General features: G+C 46.3%; 1 protein-coding gene across 2 annotated transcripts in view; it reads left to right on the top strand.

Annotated features, from left to right (window-relative positions):
* Positions 1–19,438, top strand: part of FAM219A (family with sequence similarity 219 member A) — a 55,414-nt gene that overhangs the window by 15,722 nt on the left and 20,254 nt on the right. For both annotated transcript variants that reach the window (XM_044443922.1, XM_044443921.1), the window contains exon 2: positions 16,817–16,916. In XM_044443922.1, the coding sequence (XP_044299857.1) occupies positions 16,817–16,916 (100 nt within the window). The remainder of the gene's footprint in view (positions 1–16,816; positions 16,917–19,438) is intronic.

Below are 19,438 nucleotides of genomic sequence, written 5' to 3'. Positions count from 1 at the left end.
GGGACTTGGCCGTAGATGGTAGATTTTGTTATGAGTCTGTATGGAAACTGAAAGCCAACGGATAAGTATTCAATAAAATGTATAAATCCTACTTCTTGCATCAGATAACGTATACTGTCGTCCATGAAAACTGATGACATGATACATTTATTTTTAAAGTACCACAGCACTTCATTTATGCAAATGTATCTGGAATATTTGTACAATATAAAATACTTGGATTTGTTGTTCATGATAGTGAAGACCTTGTGAAAGGACTTCCTAGTGGTCATACTGAACCTAGAAATATTTCCTGTGGAATCAAAGGTTTTGAAAGGGTCAGAGAGGAAAATCCTCTCCAACCCAAATTAATACGGCTTTCAGGGTTGGGAGAGAGTTTTGAGGACATCTGGCCCAGCTTTGATTAATACAGAATGTGCAGTGAGCTAATCAGGCAATGGTCTGTGCAGAATGTACTGTAATCCACTTAGACGGCCCTTGGGCCAATTTATTGACATATACGTTTAATAAATAAGCAAGCAAGCTGTACCGTGCAGGTTACGCCAGCAGGGCCTGCCGCTCCTGAAGCAGGCCGTTCCAGTGTTGACCCGGAGTTACCGTTGCGCAGTGCCTTCTCAAGGTTGCCCCAGATTTGCGTCCCTGCAGGTTCCACCCGTTGGTTGTATCCTTGATCTCCAGGTTGCGCCACATTCTGCATGACAGCACCCCATACATTCGCAGACCACCACGGTGCCTCCCCCCGTGACTTCTCTCTCCTGCACTAAAGCATGCACTGCTGTTCCAGCCTTTCCCTGGGGAGGCCAGAATGACTGTCACTACTTTAATAATTTCATTTCTGTATTGTTTAAGAGCCAAAGCTCTCTGGGTGTTTTACAACAATTAAAATCGTAAGCTGCAGCGTAGGATATGCCGTACAAATTTAAGACTATGTTATACGATAGAGGTAAAAGCCAAGGTAGAACCTAGCAGCAGTACAAAGAATAAAATACAGTAATACCACCAAGGTTTTGCGCCCACCAAAGTTCCTCGGTGAGCAATAAGCTCTGTTTTGGCTTTTATTTTGTGAGTGGGCCACCTCCAGACATTTTGTGGCCTGAGGCTGCACGTGAGCTGGTGTGTCTATCACAGTTTCACTCTGCCTAATAATAGGGCCAGTGATTTGGGGAGAAAGAAGAGAGGTCAGCTAAGATCCTGTGAAGTGATGAGTTACCTCCCAGTGGAGAAGTTAGAGCACCTCACTTCATGAGGTGTTTAACTGCCGTGGTCTTTGTGAGAGGAAGAGTAGACCTTTAGACTTGGTTTTTCCCCTGGGCTTTGCTTTTCTCTGCCTTTGTATATATTCAATTAGTGTTGTTTTTATTTCTGTAGCACCCCATAGCCAAAGCTTTCTCAGCAGATTACAATGATTCATAAAGACAAGGCAATCAAATGGTTTGTTCCATGTTTGAAATTCAATGGCTGACTTCCCTCCCTCTAAAGAAGCTGCAAAAATGGCTGGTAAACATGGGAGAATTTCCAAGTCATGCAAATTTCCATGAGTGCAGGATCACGAGCACACAATAAATGTTCAGTAGCGAAACCCTAAGTGAAGCTGTGGTTGTGCCAATAAAATAAGCTGAAAGATTTTTGTTGTTGATGATGATTCCTCTCCTCCGTCAGGAAGGAGCATCTTGTGCAATCTGCATCCGCCCGATAGACAACTGGGATGGCGTCCATTTTGTACAGCCAAATATTCGCATACCACTTGATCAGCACTCCCCCTCTAATGAGGGTAAGCTAGGAGTGAAATTTCAAAGTGACTGCTGACCCTTCTCTTTGAATGCCAGCAGATAAGAAAAGGCAAATTGAATTTGGCTTGTATGGTAGCTTCAAAGGGCTCCTCTCTGTTCAGGAAACTGCTGTTGGTTGCTTAATAGCAGACAGCCTGGATTTTCCATGATGAAAACTGTTTTTCCTTTGGAATCCTATTTCCTTTAGAGAAAAACAAAAAATGCAAGCTTTTCAGACTTCTTTAAAAGTCACGTGTCCTTTTGCTAATACATATTGACTAAGCTATTCACTCAGGTTTCCTATTTTGATTGACTAAAGAAAATATTTATTGCAATCCTATATATGAGTAGTGAGCTCATTCTTTGAATACAGGTCCTTTTCTAACCAAAACGGCATGAGCCATGCACAAGATGAGCAAAACTAGTGGAGGGGGTATCCAAAAACAAGCCATTCAGCCATCCATCCATCCATCCATTAGGCCACTGAATAACCCAACAGGGATCTTTAAGCAGCAAACAACAAGAAACAAGACCAATTTAATTACATCTGAACTGAACACCAAAATTTCTGGTGGCGGGGGAGGGGACCCAGTTGCTGGTAGAACAGAATCTTACAAGCAAGTTGTTAAAATCACATTCAAAATACCTACAGAAAAGGACAGTTTTTGCTTGGCGCCAAGATGAAAGTAACGATGGTGCCTGGCAGGACTCACTAGGAAGCCCATTCCAAAAGTGAGGGGGCGGCCACTGAAAAGGACCTCCTCCTCATCGCCATCCCCTCTCACTTCTCTAGGGATGGTTCTTTAAGAAGGATCTCATGCCCCGATCTCAGTAGGCAGGCCTTCAGGTAACCAGGTCCCAAGCTGTTTACGCTTTATTTGTTAAAACAAGCAATTCAGATTGAGCCGAGGCTTCAGTGGGCAAGCAGTGTAATTTATATAGAAAGGTGTTATATGGGCTTGGGAACTGATGCTCGACACCAGACGTGCAGCCCTGACTTGGACCAGTTGAACTCTCCAGACTGCCTTCAAAGGCATCCCCATGTAGAATGCATTACAGTGATCCTGCGTGTGCAGTTATGCTGAGGAGCCGAAGATGTGGCTTACCAGAGTAAACGAAATCCAATAATTCTGTGTAAATACCAGCACGAGATCTGCCAGCCTGAGTTCTGAGCCCTAAATATTATGCTTGTGCCCAACCAACCTGTAAATTTAGATGCAGGAATGTATTGATATTAATTACTCTAGCCATCTGAGCTAGATGGTGTTGCTACAGGAGACGGATTGTCCCCCTCTCATTTCCAGTAGAAAGAGGGGTGCTGGTGTTGTAAATGAATAATCATGCTGAGAACTTAGCTTTGTGGTTTTTCATTTAGGACGTGTGAAGAAATATTAAATGGAACATTCCTGTATTAATCTGTTGTGCACCTTTTTCAGCACTGCATTGAGAAGGCCAGTATAGCTTTGTTTGACAAGCTCAGCATTTTACTAATGAGGGAATGCCTCCCCCACCACTGCTGACTTTTCCATTTGGTAGGAAACTGCTCAGAATAGCTATCCCACAAGGAGTAGAGAGCACCAGGGGTCCCAAGGCAAGGCAAGTTTTAGTTCTCCTTCAGTTCATATTAGGAAAAAACTGATCTTGGTCAAGAATTGAAGCTCATCAACCTGAAGCCATTTGTGAATGTTGAGATCGTGAGATGATTGCGAAAGCCCTTCCTTGCTTGTGGCTTGCAGTGGGCTTTTCCCACTTCCACAAGGGGATGGGAGGCAGTCTGGTATAAGACCAGGGAACTGGGAGGCAACAAACTGCTAGAAACTGAGAAAGACCCCAAGCAGGACAGGGCACTTGGTATGATCTCAAAAGTTGCTTGGGTTTCTAAATCATGGCTGGCAAGGGTGGAGCCCCCCTGCGTAGGAAATTGGTGTCCATGGCTTTGGAAGGCTGGGAAAGGGTTGGGGGATGGGGTCCCTGCCAAGCTGCATCCAGGTTGCCTTCCTTTCCCCTGCTGAAGTGCTGAGCCACACACCTCTACTTTTCGCCTCTGCAGTCCACAAAAACCTGTGTTGAAATGCAGCACAAATGAGCCATGGACACCGGAGCACCAGGAAACGCTGCAGATGGCCCAGCTCTAGGGTGGGGCGCTGGCCCATTAAGGTTTCAGAGCATCTATAAAGCCTGCCCTGGAAGAGTGACTTGTGCTAATTATAGATTAATTGCTTTCTGAAACAATGAGAATGTGAGACAGTGCAGCCACTTCTTATCTTATAAAGGCAAAGATGCCTGCAGTGTAGCATCTAGCCAGAACAGTGTTTGATACAGTTTGGGTCCCCATCTCAGGAGGAGGAGCTCCTTGGGAATCCCAAAGGCTCAATGGGGCAGGAAAGAGGAGAATGCGCTGTAGCTGTAATTGCGGTTAAAAACAAAAACACCCTTTATAGCATTCAAGCAGGTGGATTTGATTACTTAATGATCTGGTTTCTACATAATTTGAACACATGGCTGCCTTACCTGTAGGTAGGGGAACTTCATCAAAATATTACAAAACTGATTCTCTTTTACAGGCTGTTGCCATTATAAGTTTTTTCCTCCAGGGAAAGAATAATATGATAAACCTCAGGTTATACACAAAAAGTTCCAAAGGCTTGTGGAGTACTCTGCTCACTTTCATTTTTCCTGCTTGCCCCTTTCTTCTCACACTTAGCTTCTTGCCCAGTTCTATTCCACTCCCAACAATCTTCTATTCATTGATTATATCTATATGTCTATATCTATATTTGGAAATGGAGTCCTTAAGAGGTAAAGGGTTGATTCTGTGTATATAGATTTGCAAAGGAACAATGAGATTAATGTCATCTTCTCCTGAGATTAAGGTGGTCATCTCAACTCTGTGTGTTTATTCCATAACATTTCTGCTGTAAAGATGAGGCATGGGATCGCTGCAGACACAAACTCACTGTCTTGAGAACTGTAAAACCAAGCATCTGTGATAATAGCTTCCAGGTGGAAAAATTGCCCAATAATTTTAAAGAAACTTCTGGAAGAACATGACATTATAAATGGAAAAACTTAAATACTGCATTAATATATAGCCTCATGCTACATAATTAAAATCTAATCCTTATTTCATGATGAATAGCCTTTGGACTATAATGTATTTTAAACAGAAAACTCTTTAGATAGATTTTCCCTCAAAAAGCATTTAATTTTTAAAAATACATTTAACAAAAAATCTGGTTCTTTTTTTGGTTTGATTTTTATCCACCCTACTTCCAAGCATTTTCTGGGTCAAAGTTTTATTTTATTGGTGGGTCAAATCTGCTGGATACGCAAGTCACACGTTTTGCTACGGCAAATGAAGGGCTAGGACTGATCTCATTTGGCAGAGCGTGGGGGCTGCTTGTGTGCGGTGTTGAACTGTAGCATTTGGACAGCAGGACAAATTCTGCTTCAGAAATGGGGGGAGACTATTCTGCCGGTGGCCTGAGGCCAAACATGCCAGCAAGTTTTAGCACAAAGCTTTTAGTGCCAGTTGGTGAGCCCCACCTGTTGCAGGATTGTCCCTGGAGGGAAGGGCGTGTGGTCTTCACAGGGGCCCAGAGGGCCTGTGGATCTGCGCTGTAGGACGGACGGCCGCGTTGACTGACTTCCTCTGACATTTCATGCCCGCCCTGCCTGGTTTTAAAAAGGCTTGCAGCTTCCCGGTTCGGAGGACTTAAGGTTGCAGTCCAACATGCGTCCGTGTAATGAAGGTGGCAGCTTCTGCTCGGCCCGCGCACAGCTGCCTGCTCCCATTAGCCGCTTCTGAGACGGATGAGCCGTGGCAGCCCTAAGACACGACCCCAGCAAAGTCGGCGCCCATGCACTGGCGTAAGCCACCGGCTTTCTTGGAAAATGGAGGCCTGCTTCTGTTAGGAGGGGAGAAGTGAGTCTGAGACAGTGAAGTGCTCGGAGGGGATGCTGCCTGGGGCGTTGGTGACCTTGTGCCTTTCTTGGGACGTTCTGTTCTAATTTACTCTCCAAAGCGTGCTCATTTGGTGACCTTTGAGCTGGCCTGCTTTGAAGGTAATAGGGATTGGGGAGTTTTCATGGACCGAAAAGCCACCGCTGCTTTTTCATGTTTTGCTAGCTCTCGCTTCAGTGCTGCTCTCCAGGCCGCGGGCTTATGAGATCCTTTCCAGACAGCATGCCTGATACCGTGCTACATTTCTTCTTTGGATGACTGGATTTCAAAGGTCCACTGTCGTACTCTAGTGAGCAACTGATCCTCCCAGACTAAACCCAGCCTTCCTTTCTGTTCTCACGAGCTCTTTGCTTCTGAGTAATTGACCCAACCCTGCCAAGAACCGTGCTTCGTTTATGCCATGTCTGTGTTGGAACAGTTGCCAACAGTTACCTGCCTGTGCCATTGTTGCCGGTAACCGTATGAGAACCCAAGCAATATCCACTGGTTTCGTCTCCCCAAGTACTGACATGAGCCACACAACTCTTATGCAATGTGAAATGTTCCAGAAGGGCCAGGAGCTTATCCCTTTTCAAGGTCAGTGTGTTGACATGGCACATAGGCTTCCTGACTTGCTAAGGGATGTGACAACGTCTTAATCCAAAGCCCGTGGGTTTTTTTGGATGGCATTGCTTTGCTGTAAAGGCTCGGATCAAAGCATCCTCAATGACTTCTGCAGATGCCCTAATGAACTGCTAAACATCTACTTGGCTTCCTGGATTTTAAGGGACAGAGCTGGAGCTTGTAGATTTTTTCCCCTTCCTACTGTCAGATTTGGCAGCCCTCCCAAATGATTAAAGCCCCAGTAGTGCAAAGCCAGGCTTAAGGCTCTGGCAATAATGCTTGTTAGTTTGTACCAGTAAAATGGTGATATAAAGCCGAAAAAGAACAGATGGAGGTAGAGAAGTGAGGGCCTTGGGGGGGGGGGGGATGAAAAATTAAGGATTTGATCATCAAACATGATCATTTTTGTTTTTATTCCAAAGAATTGGACAGCTTTGGATTATGGAATATTTTAGAATTTAAGACAAGGTGTTTATATATTCTTACCCAACTTTACCCTCCTGAAATTATTTCTGAAAGTTATAATATTTTTACAGAAAGATTAGAGGTATAAAATGTCTGGAAATAATGAAGCCATGGGGATTTTTTTTAATCCTCTTTGTAAGATAACCAGAATAATTATTTCCTTATTAAGATCATTGCTCTAATGCATCTTTGGTTGATATACATTTAGGGGTGCTCCAAGTCATGCTCAGCTTCACAACATTACCTGAATCACCATAGTATAATATGGAAGAAAATGTGCAACATGACAGTTTGGGGTCCCCCCCCCTACAGAATCCTGTGTTTCTGGGCTTGTTTTGGTTAGATGCGGTAGCAGTCAATTAATATAGCTTTAACTTAAATTCCATTTGTAATTTGTATGGTGTGGGTCAGTTTCATAACCTAAAATATTTTTTTAAAAATCCACATGTGCAAAAAACGAAGATTATTCTATCACTTTTATCAGATGCAATGGAACAACATGTGGATACACCCACCTACAGTTCTTAAAAAAATAATTTTGAGGCTTGAACCTATAGAACTCACTGCCACTGTTTTTAATAAGGTTTTCAATTAAATTTTTCCACTAGGGAATGCTACCTCAGCTGCAGAACACTTTAACTGCTGCCATTAAACTGAATTCTATGTAAAAGAAACTTGGTAACCTGATTCCTGTGGTGTCGTTATATGATTCACTTCACCACTGGAGAGCTGCTTTCTAATTAACCAAAAATAAGATGCTAAATAATTTCCATCAATGTGCACATGAATACCCCTCTTCAGACAAGAGGTTGCATTGCTTAAATATGGCTGCTTACTATTCCTAAGCTGAGACTTTCCCAGCTAAATAAAATATTGGTAGCTTTTTGTTCAACTCAGAATTCCCTAAGCAACATGCCCCAAACAGCAGATGGTTTAGGAGTTGCCCTGGACTTCCTTACAAACAGGAGCAGATGTCCTCCTCCATTCTTCCTTCTTCTGGCCTCTGGGATGCTTCAGATGGTCAGACATTAAATAAGAACCTAAAATTTCTGTATCTTGGGTTACTCTTAAAATGGTTGTGCTCAGTACATTAATTTAAAAGTAAAATTTATTCAGAATATTACAAGTTGAGTTAGGTTTAATTATGATAACCTTATGAACAAATTGAGTTATGTATAAAATAACTTGAGGAACAAAGGTGTAAAGGTTTCCCCATGACATCTGGCTTTTGGGGGTGGTGCTCATCTCCGTTTCCTAGCCGAGGGAGCGTTTGGTTTGTCTCACAGTTACCTTCCCACCGAAGTGGTACCTTTTTATCGACTTGCATTTGCATGCTTTTGAACTGCAAGGTTGGCAGGAGCTGGGGCAGAGGGGAGCTCACCCCGTCTGCGGGATTCGAACTGCCGACCTTTTGATCAACCAGCTCAGCGGTTTAACCCTCTGCACCACAAGACTGATTATTTTCCAAAAGCAGCCTCCCCAGATAGTTTGACCTACGATGCCCAATGTGCCTGACCATTGGCCATGCGAGCTGAGTTCAAGATGCTGCTACTCCTGGATTTCTCAGCAGCTTTCACTACCATCGACCGAAGTAGTTGGCTGAGTCGGGAGTAAGGGGCACTGCGCTGCAGTGGTTCGCTTGGATCGCTGCCTCCAGAAGGCTGTGGAACTTGGCTGTGCCCCTTCCTGAAGGACTCCAGGAACTTGGCTGTGCCCCTTGAACTCTCGCTGAAGGGGTTCCCCAGGCCTTGTCCCCATGCTCTTTAGCATCTGCATGCAACTGCAGAGCATCTGGGGTTGGGGGCGCTGTCAAGAAGCTGATGACACACAGTGCTATTCCTCCTGTTCAACTTAGGAAGGCACAGCTGGTGCAAAATGCAGGAGCCAGACTAATAGTGGGGACCAGGCAGTCTGAACGTTCAGCACCAGTTCTGGCCTGCTTGCTTTGGCTGCCCGTCTGCTTCCGGGGCCAGTTCAAGGTGCCGGCTTTATAAAGTCCTGGGGCCACAGTACCTGATGGAGAGCCCCTGTCGGGCCTGGGTGGATGGCCAGAGACAAGCCCGAGGCCCCAGGGCAGCAGAACCTGAGGCAAGACGGTCTGAAAGCCCACAAGCAAGGTTTAATGGCAACCCCAAGTCATAATCGCAGGACAGTCCAAGGTCAGGAAGCAAGAGTGCATTATCAAGACACATCATAGACAGGGTCAAGGACAAGCAAAGAGAACAAAAGGAGGCCCAGGGGCCTGGAGGCAGGACGGCAGGGCAGGGCATGTGCGGTCCGGCAGGTTTGGGCCAGGCGAGCTGCAGGCGCTGCTGGAGGCAGGTCCAGCTGTGTTGCAGAGGCCAGCTGCAGAGGGGAGGGCTGGCTCTTCAGGGTTCCAGCCATGCTCCTCTGGAGACTCCAGCAGGACCTGGGACCCATCGTGGGGGGGGGGGGGGTTCTGCTTCTGGCCACCAAAGCCGCTCCAGCCCTGAGAGACTCTCCCAACTGCAGCTGGCCAACAACTGCGATCAAGATCTGGGGCCTGCTTCTTGATCGCTGGCCTCAAGGAAGGCTCAGGCGGCGGCAACGGGGCCTTTTCCATGGTGGCGCCCCAGCTTTGGAACAGGCTCCCCAGTGAGACCTGCCTGGTGCCAACTTTAATATCTTTTTGGCACAAGGTTAAGACTGTTCTCTACCACAAGGAATTTAAATAGTTGGCTGTTTTATTCGGGCTTAGGTTCACTGCTTAAACAGGTCATGATTTCATTTGTATAAGATACTGTAGCTTTTTGCATTTATTTTGAATTTGGTTTTCAAATTTCACGTGGCAATTTCTACAATGTTTTATTGTTGCCTGCATCTCATACTGTGTGTGTTGCTGTACAGTGTCCAAAGAATTATCAGTCAGCACAGACATAAAATTAACTCTTCTCCACCAGAGGAACCTCAAGGGGAGTGTGTACGTGTGTCTGACAGAAAGAAATCTGAGCCCAGAGAATGAGTCCAATGAGCTGGAATTCATCAAAGGGTTAATTCAGAATTTTGTCACCTGAGCCTTAAATCAGAATAACATGCATTATTCTGTGTTAATTGCAGTACTAATTGGCTTACCTAGCAGTCAGTTTGCTTATCAACCATGCTTGCAGTTGTAAATGGCCACTGCTAATGTGGTTATCACCATCAGTACCCTCTGCCTTGGATTTTCTTCTAATCTCATGGAGGCAGCAGGGAACACAGCCTTATCCCCTTGGAAGCAGCACACTAGAAGCGCTCCTCTGCTTGTTCCTGATCCTCCAAACCAGGCTTTGAGGAATCCTGTGACCTGAACCGGGCTTTTCTGACCACTCAGGTGCTGTAGCAGCAATTTGTTCCTATCGTAGAGGATGTTTCTGGCTAGAATACACTGTTCAGCCCTGTGTGTGCCGAGCTTGTGAAGGACTTGGACTGTGCAGCTCAAGAGAGAGGAAATGTGTGCAGTTTAAATGCATTTTTAAAGCACCAATCAAAGGCTTTGTGGAAAAGGCTTCAGTGAGTTGTTTTAAATAGTTTATTGCTACCCTGCCACCCTTCTTGGAATGCTTGCTTTAATTTGCATGGTTAATGACTTGATTTAGGCCAGACATCACCTTACTGTTTAGTAATACAGGAATTTATGACAGGCAGTGAACTCAGGAAAGGATGGGAAAAGATGGGAGAACATACTTAAAATGCAGTCTTGCTCAGAAGGAAGTTCTGTTGTGCCTTGCCGAAGTACGCACCTCCTTTTGACATTTCCACATTTTGTTCTGCTACATCCTGGAAATGACATGGATTTAATTAGCATTGTTACCACTTTATGAGTAGAAGATACTCAACACCGAAGATGCAAAGTCTTTTTATCGTGGCACGAAGTTGAGTGAACAAAAGGAGCTGTCCCTTGTTGGCTGCATAAATATTCCACCACTGCCCCAGAATGAGGCAGCACTTTGTGGCTGGCAGGCTTCTTGAGTCTCTGCCAGCTTTGTGCACCTGGATACTGCCGTTTCCGCCCATCTATTCCTGGCCCACCTGCGGCGTTGAGTGGGGGATCCTTGGTGAACAGCAGCGTTTAAATCTTGCCGGAGATTCTCCATCCGATTGAGGAGGAGCCATTCTAAGACTTTCAGCGTCTTATTTCGAGACCAGACTGGTGTTTCTTGGGCATTGTTTCTGAGGTCATCATTCTGCTGGGAGGCACATCTCTGTAGTAGCCCCAGGTCCCCTGCAGACTGAAAGGGGCTTCCGCCCATCTTGCCCTCAGTCCTGACTAGTTCCTTAGTCTCTGCTGTGGAAAAGCATCCCCACTGCATGATGGTGCCACTGCTGCACTTCACCATGGCGAGGGCATTACCAGGCCATTGAGCACTGTTGGCTTTGCCGCACGCTGCATGTTTTGCAGTGAGACCAAAGAGTTGCGTTTGGCCTCGTCAGACCAAAGAACCTTTTCCCACAGGTTTGCTAGGGATCGCAAAAGCCTTTTTGCAAACTCCAGAAGGGCTTTAATATGGGTTTCTTTCGCCAGTAGTTTCCCTCTTGCATCTGGGTGACAGTTGTTCCATGGGTGCTGCTCGCATCCTGACTTCATCCCTTCCTACTTGCTTCGATGCCCAGTGCCCTCCTTACTGGGTCAGTGAGTTTCTCTAGGCAGTGCTGTGACTGAGTCATATCCTTTGCATTTCATCCTAATGGATGGCATTACTTTTATGTATTCATATATCAGTTTTGTTTTCAAACCGACCATCGCTTCTCTTTGGGCGGTGTACGAAAGTGCAAAAAAGAAAAAAAATACACTACAAGTATCACAAAGACAAAACAACATTAAAATGAATTTAAAATAGCTGGGAAAATGTACAGTAAAGGAGAAAGGATCACCTGGATGGTCCCCTCAGGCCCCTGGGAACCAAGTCGATTTTTCCAGCATGGGGGCCATCTTAACCTGGTGCCAAAAAGATGGCAAGTCTGGCCCCAGGCAGGCCGCAGCGGGGAGATGAGGGTCAGAGCAGCAACATCTTGAAGGTGGCAGGCGCCGCAATCCTGATCTAGACTAGCCTTCCCGGCACCATCTCGGAAGGGTGGCGATCCCAGTTCCCAAACGTCTGGAGGGCGCCCCGTTGCAGAAGGCTGGCCTGGACCTGGGTGCGGGGAGGTTACTGCGTACTGTGCCCTGCCTTGCATCCCTGCTTCCTCCGTCCTTCAGGTAGAGGCGAGATGGCGTGGCACGACACGCTGGGGGAATTTTCAGGTGGTCACTGATAGGACAGGATAGAAAGTGGTGCATCTATAGCGTGGCTTCGGGGGCCCTGGCACCTTCGCAGTAACTTGGTAGCGACATGATGAAAATGGAGTGGAGGAATAAGCACTGGGATTACAGAGGCTCTTGCCTCTTTTTCCCATTTTTAAATTCTCCTTAATTATACTTTAATTCTTGTCCTTAGTCAGTGTAGAAGAAAAATGGGGCTGGACAGCAGGTGCCTTGTGCTCTGCCCAGTTTAATTCTGAGGATAGTGATTTTTTTTTTCTAGTAACTTCAGTGTGGAGTGAACCGTACTCAGAAAAATAGCTTTTAAATATTGTTGTAAAGAAAAAAATAAAGAATATATCATTGCATTATTGACATGGTTGTAGGACAGAGCAGAATATTCTGTGCCTTGAGTTGAGCCACAATTTTCTAGGTAGGGTCTAGGCATCAAAGATAGGAGAGAGCAACAGGAAAATTGGAAGAACAGACGAATCCTCTTCAGATCAGCTTCCTCAGTTCTGAAGCCGCAAAGTCAAACAGCGCATTCATCTGTTTCATCTTTTTGAGGCTTTATGGTATCAATTCCTAGAGATTCCTGTTTTCAACTATGAGTTTTCAGTAATGGGTTTTTGTTTAAACCAAATTGGCTTCCATTTCTTGCATCCTGCCCCATTGCTTGTGACTCATCAGAATGGCTTACTGAATAGCTCTTTCGACAGAATCTAGAAAGAGTCACTCCTTGGTGGTTTGGTTTTTCTGGTGCTCTCAATTAACCTTTAGGTTCACGTACATCGGACTGTGCTGGAACATATTGATGCCAGAGAAATGCAATGCAGGGAATTCCATTCCTGGCCTGCGCAGCCTTTCCATCCCCATAAGCAGCAGTGGACAAGCATGTGGGGATGGAAAGGTGAGGTTGGACTCTGATGCTCTTGTCCTCCCTGGCCTTTAGCAGTGCTCTGGGGGATGCTCATGCTGCTGTTTGGGGTATTCTCTTTTATCACCCCATCATGGCGGGCGCTTCTGCACAAGTTAAACTCAGAGTTGTTTCAAAGGCTACTTGGTCGACATGATGCTGTTTGTTTAAACATGCCCTCCAAGAGACTTTCCACAAACAGGTGTTTTGAAGCTCCGATCATGTGGCATTGGGATTGCTGACAGGGGGACTCCACTCAGCTGTCGAAGCTGGCTTCTAGAGAGACGTTCCTGAGGCGTGCCGCGGCGAAGGGATGGGCGCTTACGCAACCAGCAAGTGCCAGTTCGTTTTGTTTGCTTCACTTTCGTGCCACAATAAAAAATATTTTGCACCATCACAGAAGCTGAGCACCTTGTGAATGCCAAGTGGATCCTTTTCAGTTCCGAGTTGCAACACAACCAGATGTGGAAAAGTAAAAGGCACAAATCTGCAGGGTACCATATGCTATAGTATAGGACTTTAAATTTCCAGTTTTCATCATTTAGGGGTGCTCATCCTATTTTCTGTTTTATAGTTATTTATTATATTTCTGGCCTACCTTTTTTCCCCTTGCAAGGCCCAAAGGTAATTTAACCCTCTTCCTACTGTCCATTTTACCCTTACAACAGCCTTACAAGATAGGTTAAGCGGAGAGTTCACGGCTGACCCCGAATCACCCCATGAGCTTCATGGTCAAGCAGGGACTGGAACTGAATCTCCCAGGTTCTCAGTCCTACATTTTAACCACTATGCGACCTTGACTCTCAGAATTACAGAAACATTATGACAGTTCCTGTATTTCTACCTGCTGTTACATAAAATGTTGTAATAAAAATAGATCTGCAAATGTTTCAGACTCTGGATTATAATGCAGAAGACATTTAAATGGGAGCTGGTCATCTATGTCCGCAGTTTGCTGTTTTTACATTGCACGCAGCCTGTTCAATCCATTCTGTCCCCTTTTGATGTTCTGTAGCTGTTCCTGCCATCTTGCACTCACCTTTAGTTGCAGGATTGGCAGCTTAGTAGTGTGCAGTGACGATCCCTAAAGGGAATCCGCCCTAGAAATATATAAGCTTAAAACATTTGCAGTGTTAAAACTTGAAAGAGGAGGGAGTTACTGTCTAGAGAAGAACCCTAAAAATTATGTTCCTATGGAGCTGGCAGCTTAAGTACTCGTGCCTATGCCTCAGCGCTTTTCTGATTATGAAGACCCGATGTCTAAGCACTGGAAGCTGTTAATGGTGAATCCCTCCAAGGCCTGTCCCCCGTGACTTACGGGGACACATGCTGCCGGATTTTGAAGAACTGCAGTGGTTCAAAAGCAGTAGGTCCCTACATTTGCTAGCCAGAACTCAGTGTGTTCTGATCAGTGATCCAAGTGACTCTCTCTCTCTCTCTCTCTCTCTCTCTCTCTCTCTCTCTCTCTCTCTATATATATATATATATATATATGGGAGAATGTACCTCGTATAATTAAGCCCAACTAAATCTCGTAACGCTTTGTACACACCATCTTAGGGTAGTTAAAAACTGCCCTGCTATTTTTCCTCTTCTCCACCCTATCTGCTTTCTAATTATTAATACCCAGCTTGAATAAGCACTGGAGAATTTGCAAGCTGGCTCCCTACTTGATGGCATTTTGGTTGATGCTAATTAAGTGATTAGTCTGCAGTGACTTTGTGACTTTTTTCTAATGGAACAACGCAGCTACATAAATCTGCACTTATCATCTCGCATTTGCTATTTCTGGCACAACTAGACAGGGTATGAGAACTATTCTTGTAAATCTCCAGGTGGGGCAAGGTTCTTTGGTCCAAGAGGCACCTCATACATTTATTAATAAATGTTAGAAGTTTCCATGGCAGGCACCGGAGGGGAGTCAGCTTGGGACTGCAGTGTACAACAGTGGTCTGGTCTTTTCCCATGGGTTTTCCCAGTCAGAACAGTTCCCCAAGTACTTTTTTATCCAATGGGACAAATATCATCAGAGGGATTTTAATCTGTGATAGGTCACTCGGGAAGGGTTGAAATCCCTGTGCAGAAGTGTTAGGGTCCCAGTTCAGCCGCTGTCCTCACCCCCCGGGGCAGGTGCTGCTTTTTTCCCCATCTGTAGGAATATGAATTGTGGATCTCCTCTATCATATCTGATTATCACTATTTTCTGTCCTATTTTCCCTTAGCCAGTCCTCCTCCTCCTCCTCAAGACTATTTCCTTGCACAAGCTTTTACAGTGCCGTCCAGCTAATGAACTATTCTTAGTAATGTATTTCTAGGATAAAATGTATGCTTGGACAGGAACAATAAATCTCGGAAGTTTTCCCTCTTGTTTTGGATTAGAGGAGAGCAGGTGCTTCTTAGAAACATGGAACCAGAGCAAGTCTGATGGGATCTCCCGGGCCATCTAGTCTGACCCCTGACTGCAGCCGGCTCTGCTCATGACATGCCCACCATGTGCATGTCCAGCCTGTCCTTGAGCACCCTCGCCAGTGGGGTGTCAACCATCTGCCACGGAAGCCCATTTCGTACCCTTGGGGACCTAAGTGTCAGGAAGTACTTCGTATTCCAATGATGGTCCTAATTTGGGGTACCCATGCATCACCACTGCTTTAGCGGTATACCGGAACTATTATGAATTAGACATCAGTGCAGGAACTGTTATGCTCTGGGTCGCATATAACAACAACCCTGCAAATGAGTTGTTGAATCCTGGTTTGTTATGTGTGAAATCAGACTTGTGGATTAACTTTGCAGTTATACACCATGGACAACCCAGCAAGAGAACCCTTAGGTTGTAGCTGAGTTTTGAAATTGGGATCATTGTCGTTCTGTATGAAGCTATAGCAGTGGGTTGTTTGAGCCAGTTACAAAGCCCATTCTCTGAGGTATTGCAACATCACATAGAGGAATTTTGAATGCAGGAAGGGAGCAGGTGAAGGAATGGAAAATCAGTCCAGGAATTAAAAAACAAACAGTCTGTGTTTTGCATGATTATCCCAGATCCAAATCATGGGGAAACTTTCCCCTGTCAGACCAAGCTTTTGAAGGTAGGGATCCCTTCACATGTTTGTATGGAATTAAGCTCAATGTCAGAGTTGCCTTTAGCTCTGCAAGTTCTTAAGCACTTAATTAGCAATGGGATTGTGTGAATTGCCAGCATGTTTTAGAGGATTTTCAGGCAATTCACAACCCCCAAGACTTTGTGCAGTTGGCCTAAGGGAATGAATGCTGCCTCTCCACCCTTCAAGATAATTTTGGAGCTGAAAGAGTCTTAAACATAAGATTTTTTTTTTTAAATCTGCCTTAGCGGCTACAGTGTGGCCGTTCATTTTAGTGGGTTTTGCACAGGAGACGTTCCAGGTAGCTCGAGCCCAATGCTGGCTATGCATGTTGGTTGCTCACTAAGTCATCGCCTTCCTGGCTTAACAGCAACATCAGTCCATTCAGTCTAGAAGTTGTTTCCTAGGAACGAAAGCAAAAATACCAGAGCAGCCTGTACAAGCTGCACCTGCGTTCCCAGGTTAATGGGTTTAGCATTGGCCAGCACGGGCTGCCTTTCACCTCCTGACCCACAGTGCAAAACTACTGCTGAGCCTCTGGTGCTCTGTTTGGCGTTGCCTGGGTTATCCCTCGTGGACATTGAACGTAAGATGTACTTAACTCCCATCTCCAGAATATGAATCAAGCTTGGTTTTCCTGCCCCACCAAACACAGGTGCCCAGGAGCTGCCCCAGCTGTGATTTAGAGGACGGGGAAATCTTAAGTGGTGTGACAGATGCCCTTGTCCAAACATGCCTGATGGTTTTATTTCTCTTTCACAGGACCCAACGGCAGCCTCCATCTCTGACAGAGACTGCGACACGAGGGAGGGAGAGTCTGTAGCTATGAATTACAAACCATCCCCGTTGCAAGTGAAACTAGGTAAGGTTCGTGCATCTCTGCAGGAGATTTGGAGCTCTCTCCGTGTGGAGGCTCTCCAGTTTGGCCACTTACCTGTGAAGGCCTTGGCAAAGAGACCAGAAGGCACCTAAGCAACTGCACTGGAACAGAAGGGATGAAGAGATTCCTTAGCTGATCCCATGTCCCTGCATAGTAGAGAGAGCAAACGGAGCAGTGGGGTGAGGGGGAGTTAGAAACACGGAAGCAGAGCGAGTCAGAAGGGGCCTCCCGGGCCATCTAGTCTGACCCCGGCACCAGCCGGCTCCGCTCACGACATGCCCACCATGTGCATGGCCAGCCCATCCTTGAGCACCCACACCGATGGGGCCTCCACCACCTCCCGAGGAAGCCCATTCCACACCCTCGGGGTCCCGACTGTCAGGAAGTGCTTCCTGGCATCCAAACGAAACCTTGGCTCCCTGAGCTTTGCTCCGTTCTGCCTTCCTCTGCAGGGGAGAACAGGTCTCTACCCACCTCCATGTGACACCCCCTCACATGCCTGTATGTTGCCAACAGATCCCCTCCGAGTCTCCTCTTCTCCAGGCTGAAGAGACCCGGTTCCCTCAGTCTCGCCTCATACGGCATCCCCTGCAAACCGGCCACCAACCTTGTGGCCCTATGCTGCATGGACTCCAACCTGGCTATATCCTTTCTGTAATGAGGGGCCCAAGACTGAGCACAGTACTCCAGTTGTGGGCGTACCAGAGTCATGTAGAGTGGCAGTAATACAGAGCAAGGGTGCAATCCTAAAGGCTAAACATTGTAAATGTTCCTGAAATCAGTGTGGGTGACGCCCCCTTATCTCTCTTCTGGAAGTCTGGAATTGCTCTACTTTGGCTTCCTCGTAAAGGATGGCTGTTAAGAGTCATGCTGCAGGGCTGTTTATTGGGGACCCCTCAAGGAAGGTCAAAAAACTGCAAATGTAAAAAATGAAGCTTAAATGAAGTTAATGTGCACAAGAAATTCAGCACCAGAACATGTCCAGGAAACAGTAACTTATTACCGAGTTATTGTGGTTAGCATTGGCAGATTAGCCACTTATTAGCCAAATTAGCCTAGAACCGTACCTCTTTACTGCAGCCCCTTGTGAATAACTTGGTGATTCACAACAGTTCTCCTTTTAGAAACTGTGCACACAACCAATGTTACATCATTGGTCTTTGCTCATTGCTTCATGAGTGTGCAGCCCCAGAAGCAGCCTGTGAATACGTGGAATGAATAATGTGGCATGGCAGTCATCGTTAGCCTTCCCGTTAATCTTACACTGCTTGCTTGAGCACCTGTGCATTTTTCTGCAGCCTCCTTTAAGGCTTGTTTGTGTGGCGAGTTGCTTTGAAGCCCTGTCACCTTTCCTTCTGCTCGGAAATTTCTTTCTTCCTGCGGGGAGTCACAGCGTTGTTGATGGTCGAGGGGCGCGAGGACTCGCCTCAGCAGATGCAAGCAGGAAGTCAATACTGTCTAGCAGTGAAAACAGAGTCAGGCAGAGTCAGGAGTCAGGAGGAAGCGAAAGGCGTTTTGTCGAGCAGCAGGCTTCTGGGGGCCGAGCAACATCCCCCAAAGTGCACAAATTGTGTAATAAGGTTTCTGCGTCTGGGCAGAATGACCCCGCCGACTTCTAGTCACCTTTACTCAATGCCATATGATAGTCTGATGATCAGCTCAGATGACACGACAAATTAAAATGATACCTCTTGTCAAAAGTGTGTTTGTTCTAGTCCAGCAACGGCTTCGGTTTTATGTAGCACATCCATCTTCAAACTGCTTTGCACACATTATCTCAGTAATTTACGGACAGCCCTAGGAAGGGAGTTCGGTATTATCCCCACCTGCAGACCTGGGCCCAAGACCAGTGGTTAAGGCCACTTCGTGAACTCAGAGCAGGACACTTTCAATTCGGGACTTCTCCATTCCTGTCAGTATCTTAATCGGGGTGCTAGTCTGCAGGCTGAACACGAGCCAGCCGTGTGATGCGGTGGTCAAGAGGGCAAACGCCACCCTTGGTTGCATAGCCAGAAGTGTGGCTTCTGGATCGAGAGAGGTATTGCTGCCACTCTACATGACTCTGGTGCGCCCGCAACTGGAGTATTGTGCTCAGTTTTGGGCCCCTCATTACAGGAAGGATATAGCCAGGTTTGACTCAGTGCAGCGTAGGGCCACAAGGTTGGAGGCCGGTTTGCAGGGGAAGCCGTATGAGGCGAGACTGAGGGAACTGGGTCTCTTCAGCCTGGAGAAGAGGAGACTCAGAGGGGATATGCTGGTGACATACAGGTGTGTGAGCGGGTGTCACATGGAGATGGGTAGAGACCTGTTCTCCCCTGCAGAGGAAGGCAGAACGGAGCAAAGCTCAGGGAGCCAAGGTTTCGTTTGGATGCCAGGAAGCACTTCCTGACAGTTGGGACCCCGAGAGGGTGGAATGGGCTTCCCCAGGAGGTGGTTGAGGCCCCATCGGTGCGGGTGTTCAAGGATAGGCTGGACTTCCACATGGTGGGCATGTTGTGAGCAGA

This window comes from Varanus komodoensis, unplaced genomic scaffold, assembly GCF_004798865.1.
Source record: "Varanus komodoensis strain SLA01 unplaced genomic scaffold, ASM479886v1 scaffold43, whole genome shotgun sequence".
Lineage (NCBI taxonomy): Eukaryota > Metazoa > Chordata > Lepidosauria > Squamata > Varanidae > Varanus > Varanus komodoensis.
This window is presented reverse-complemented; position numbering and strand designations above follow the sequence as displayed.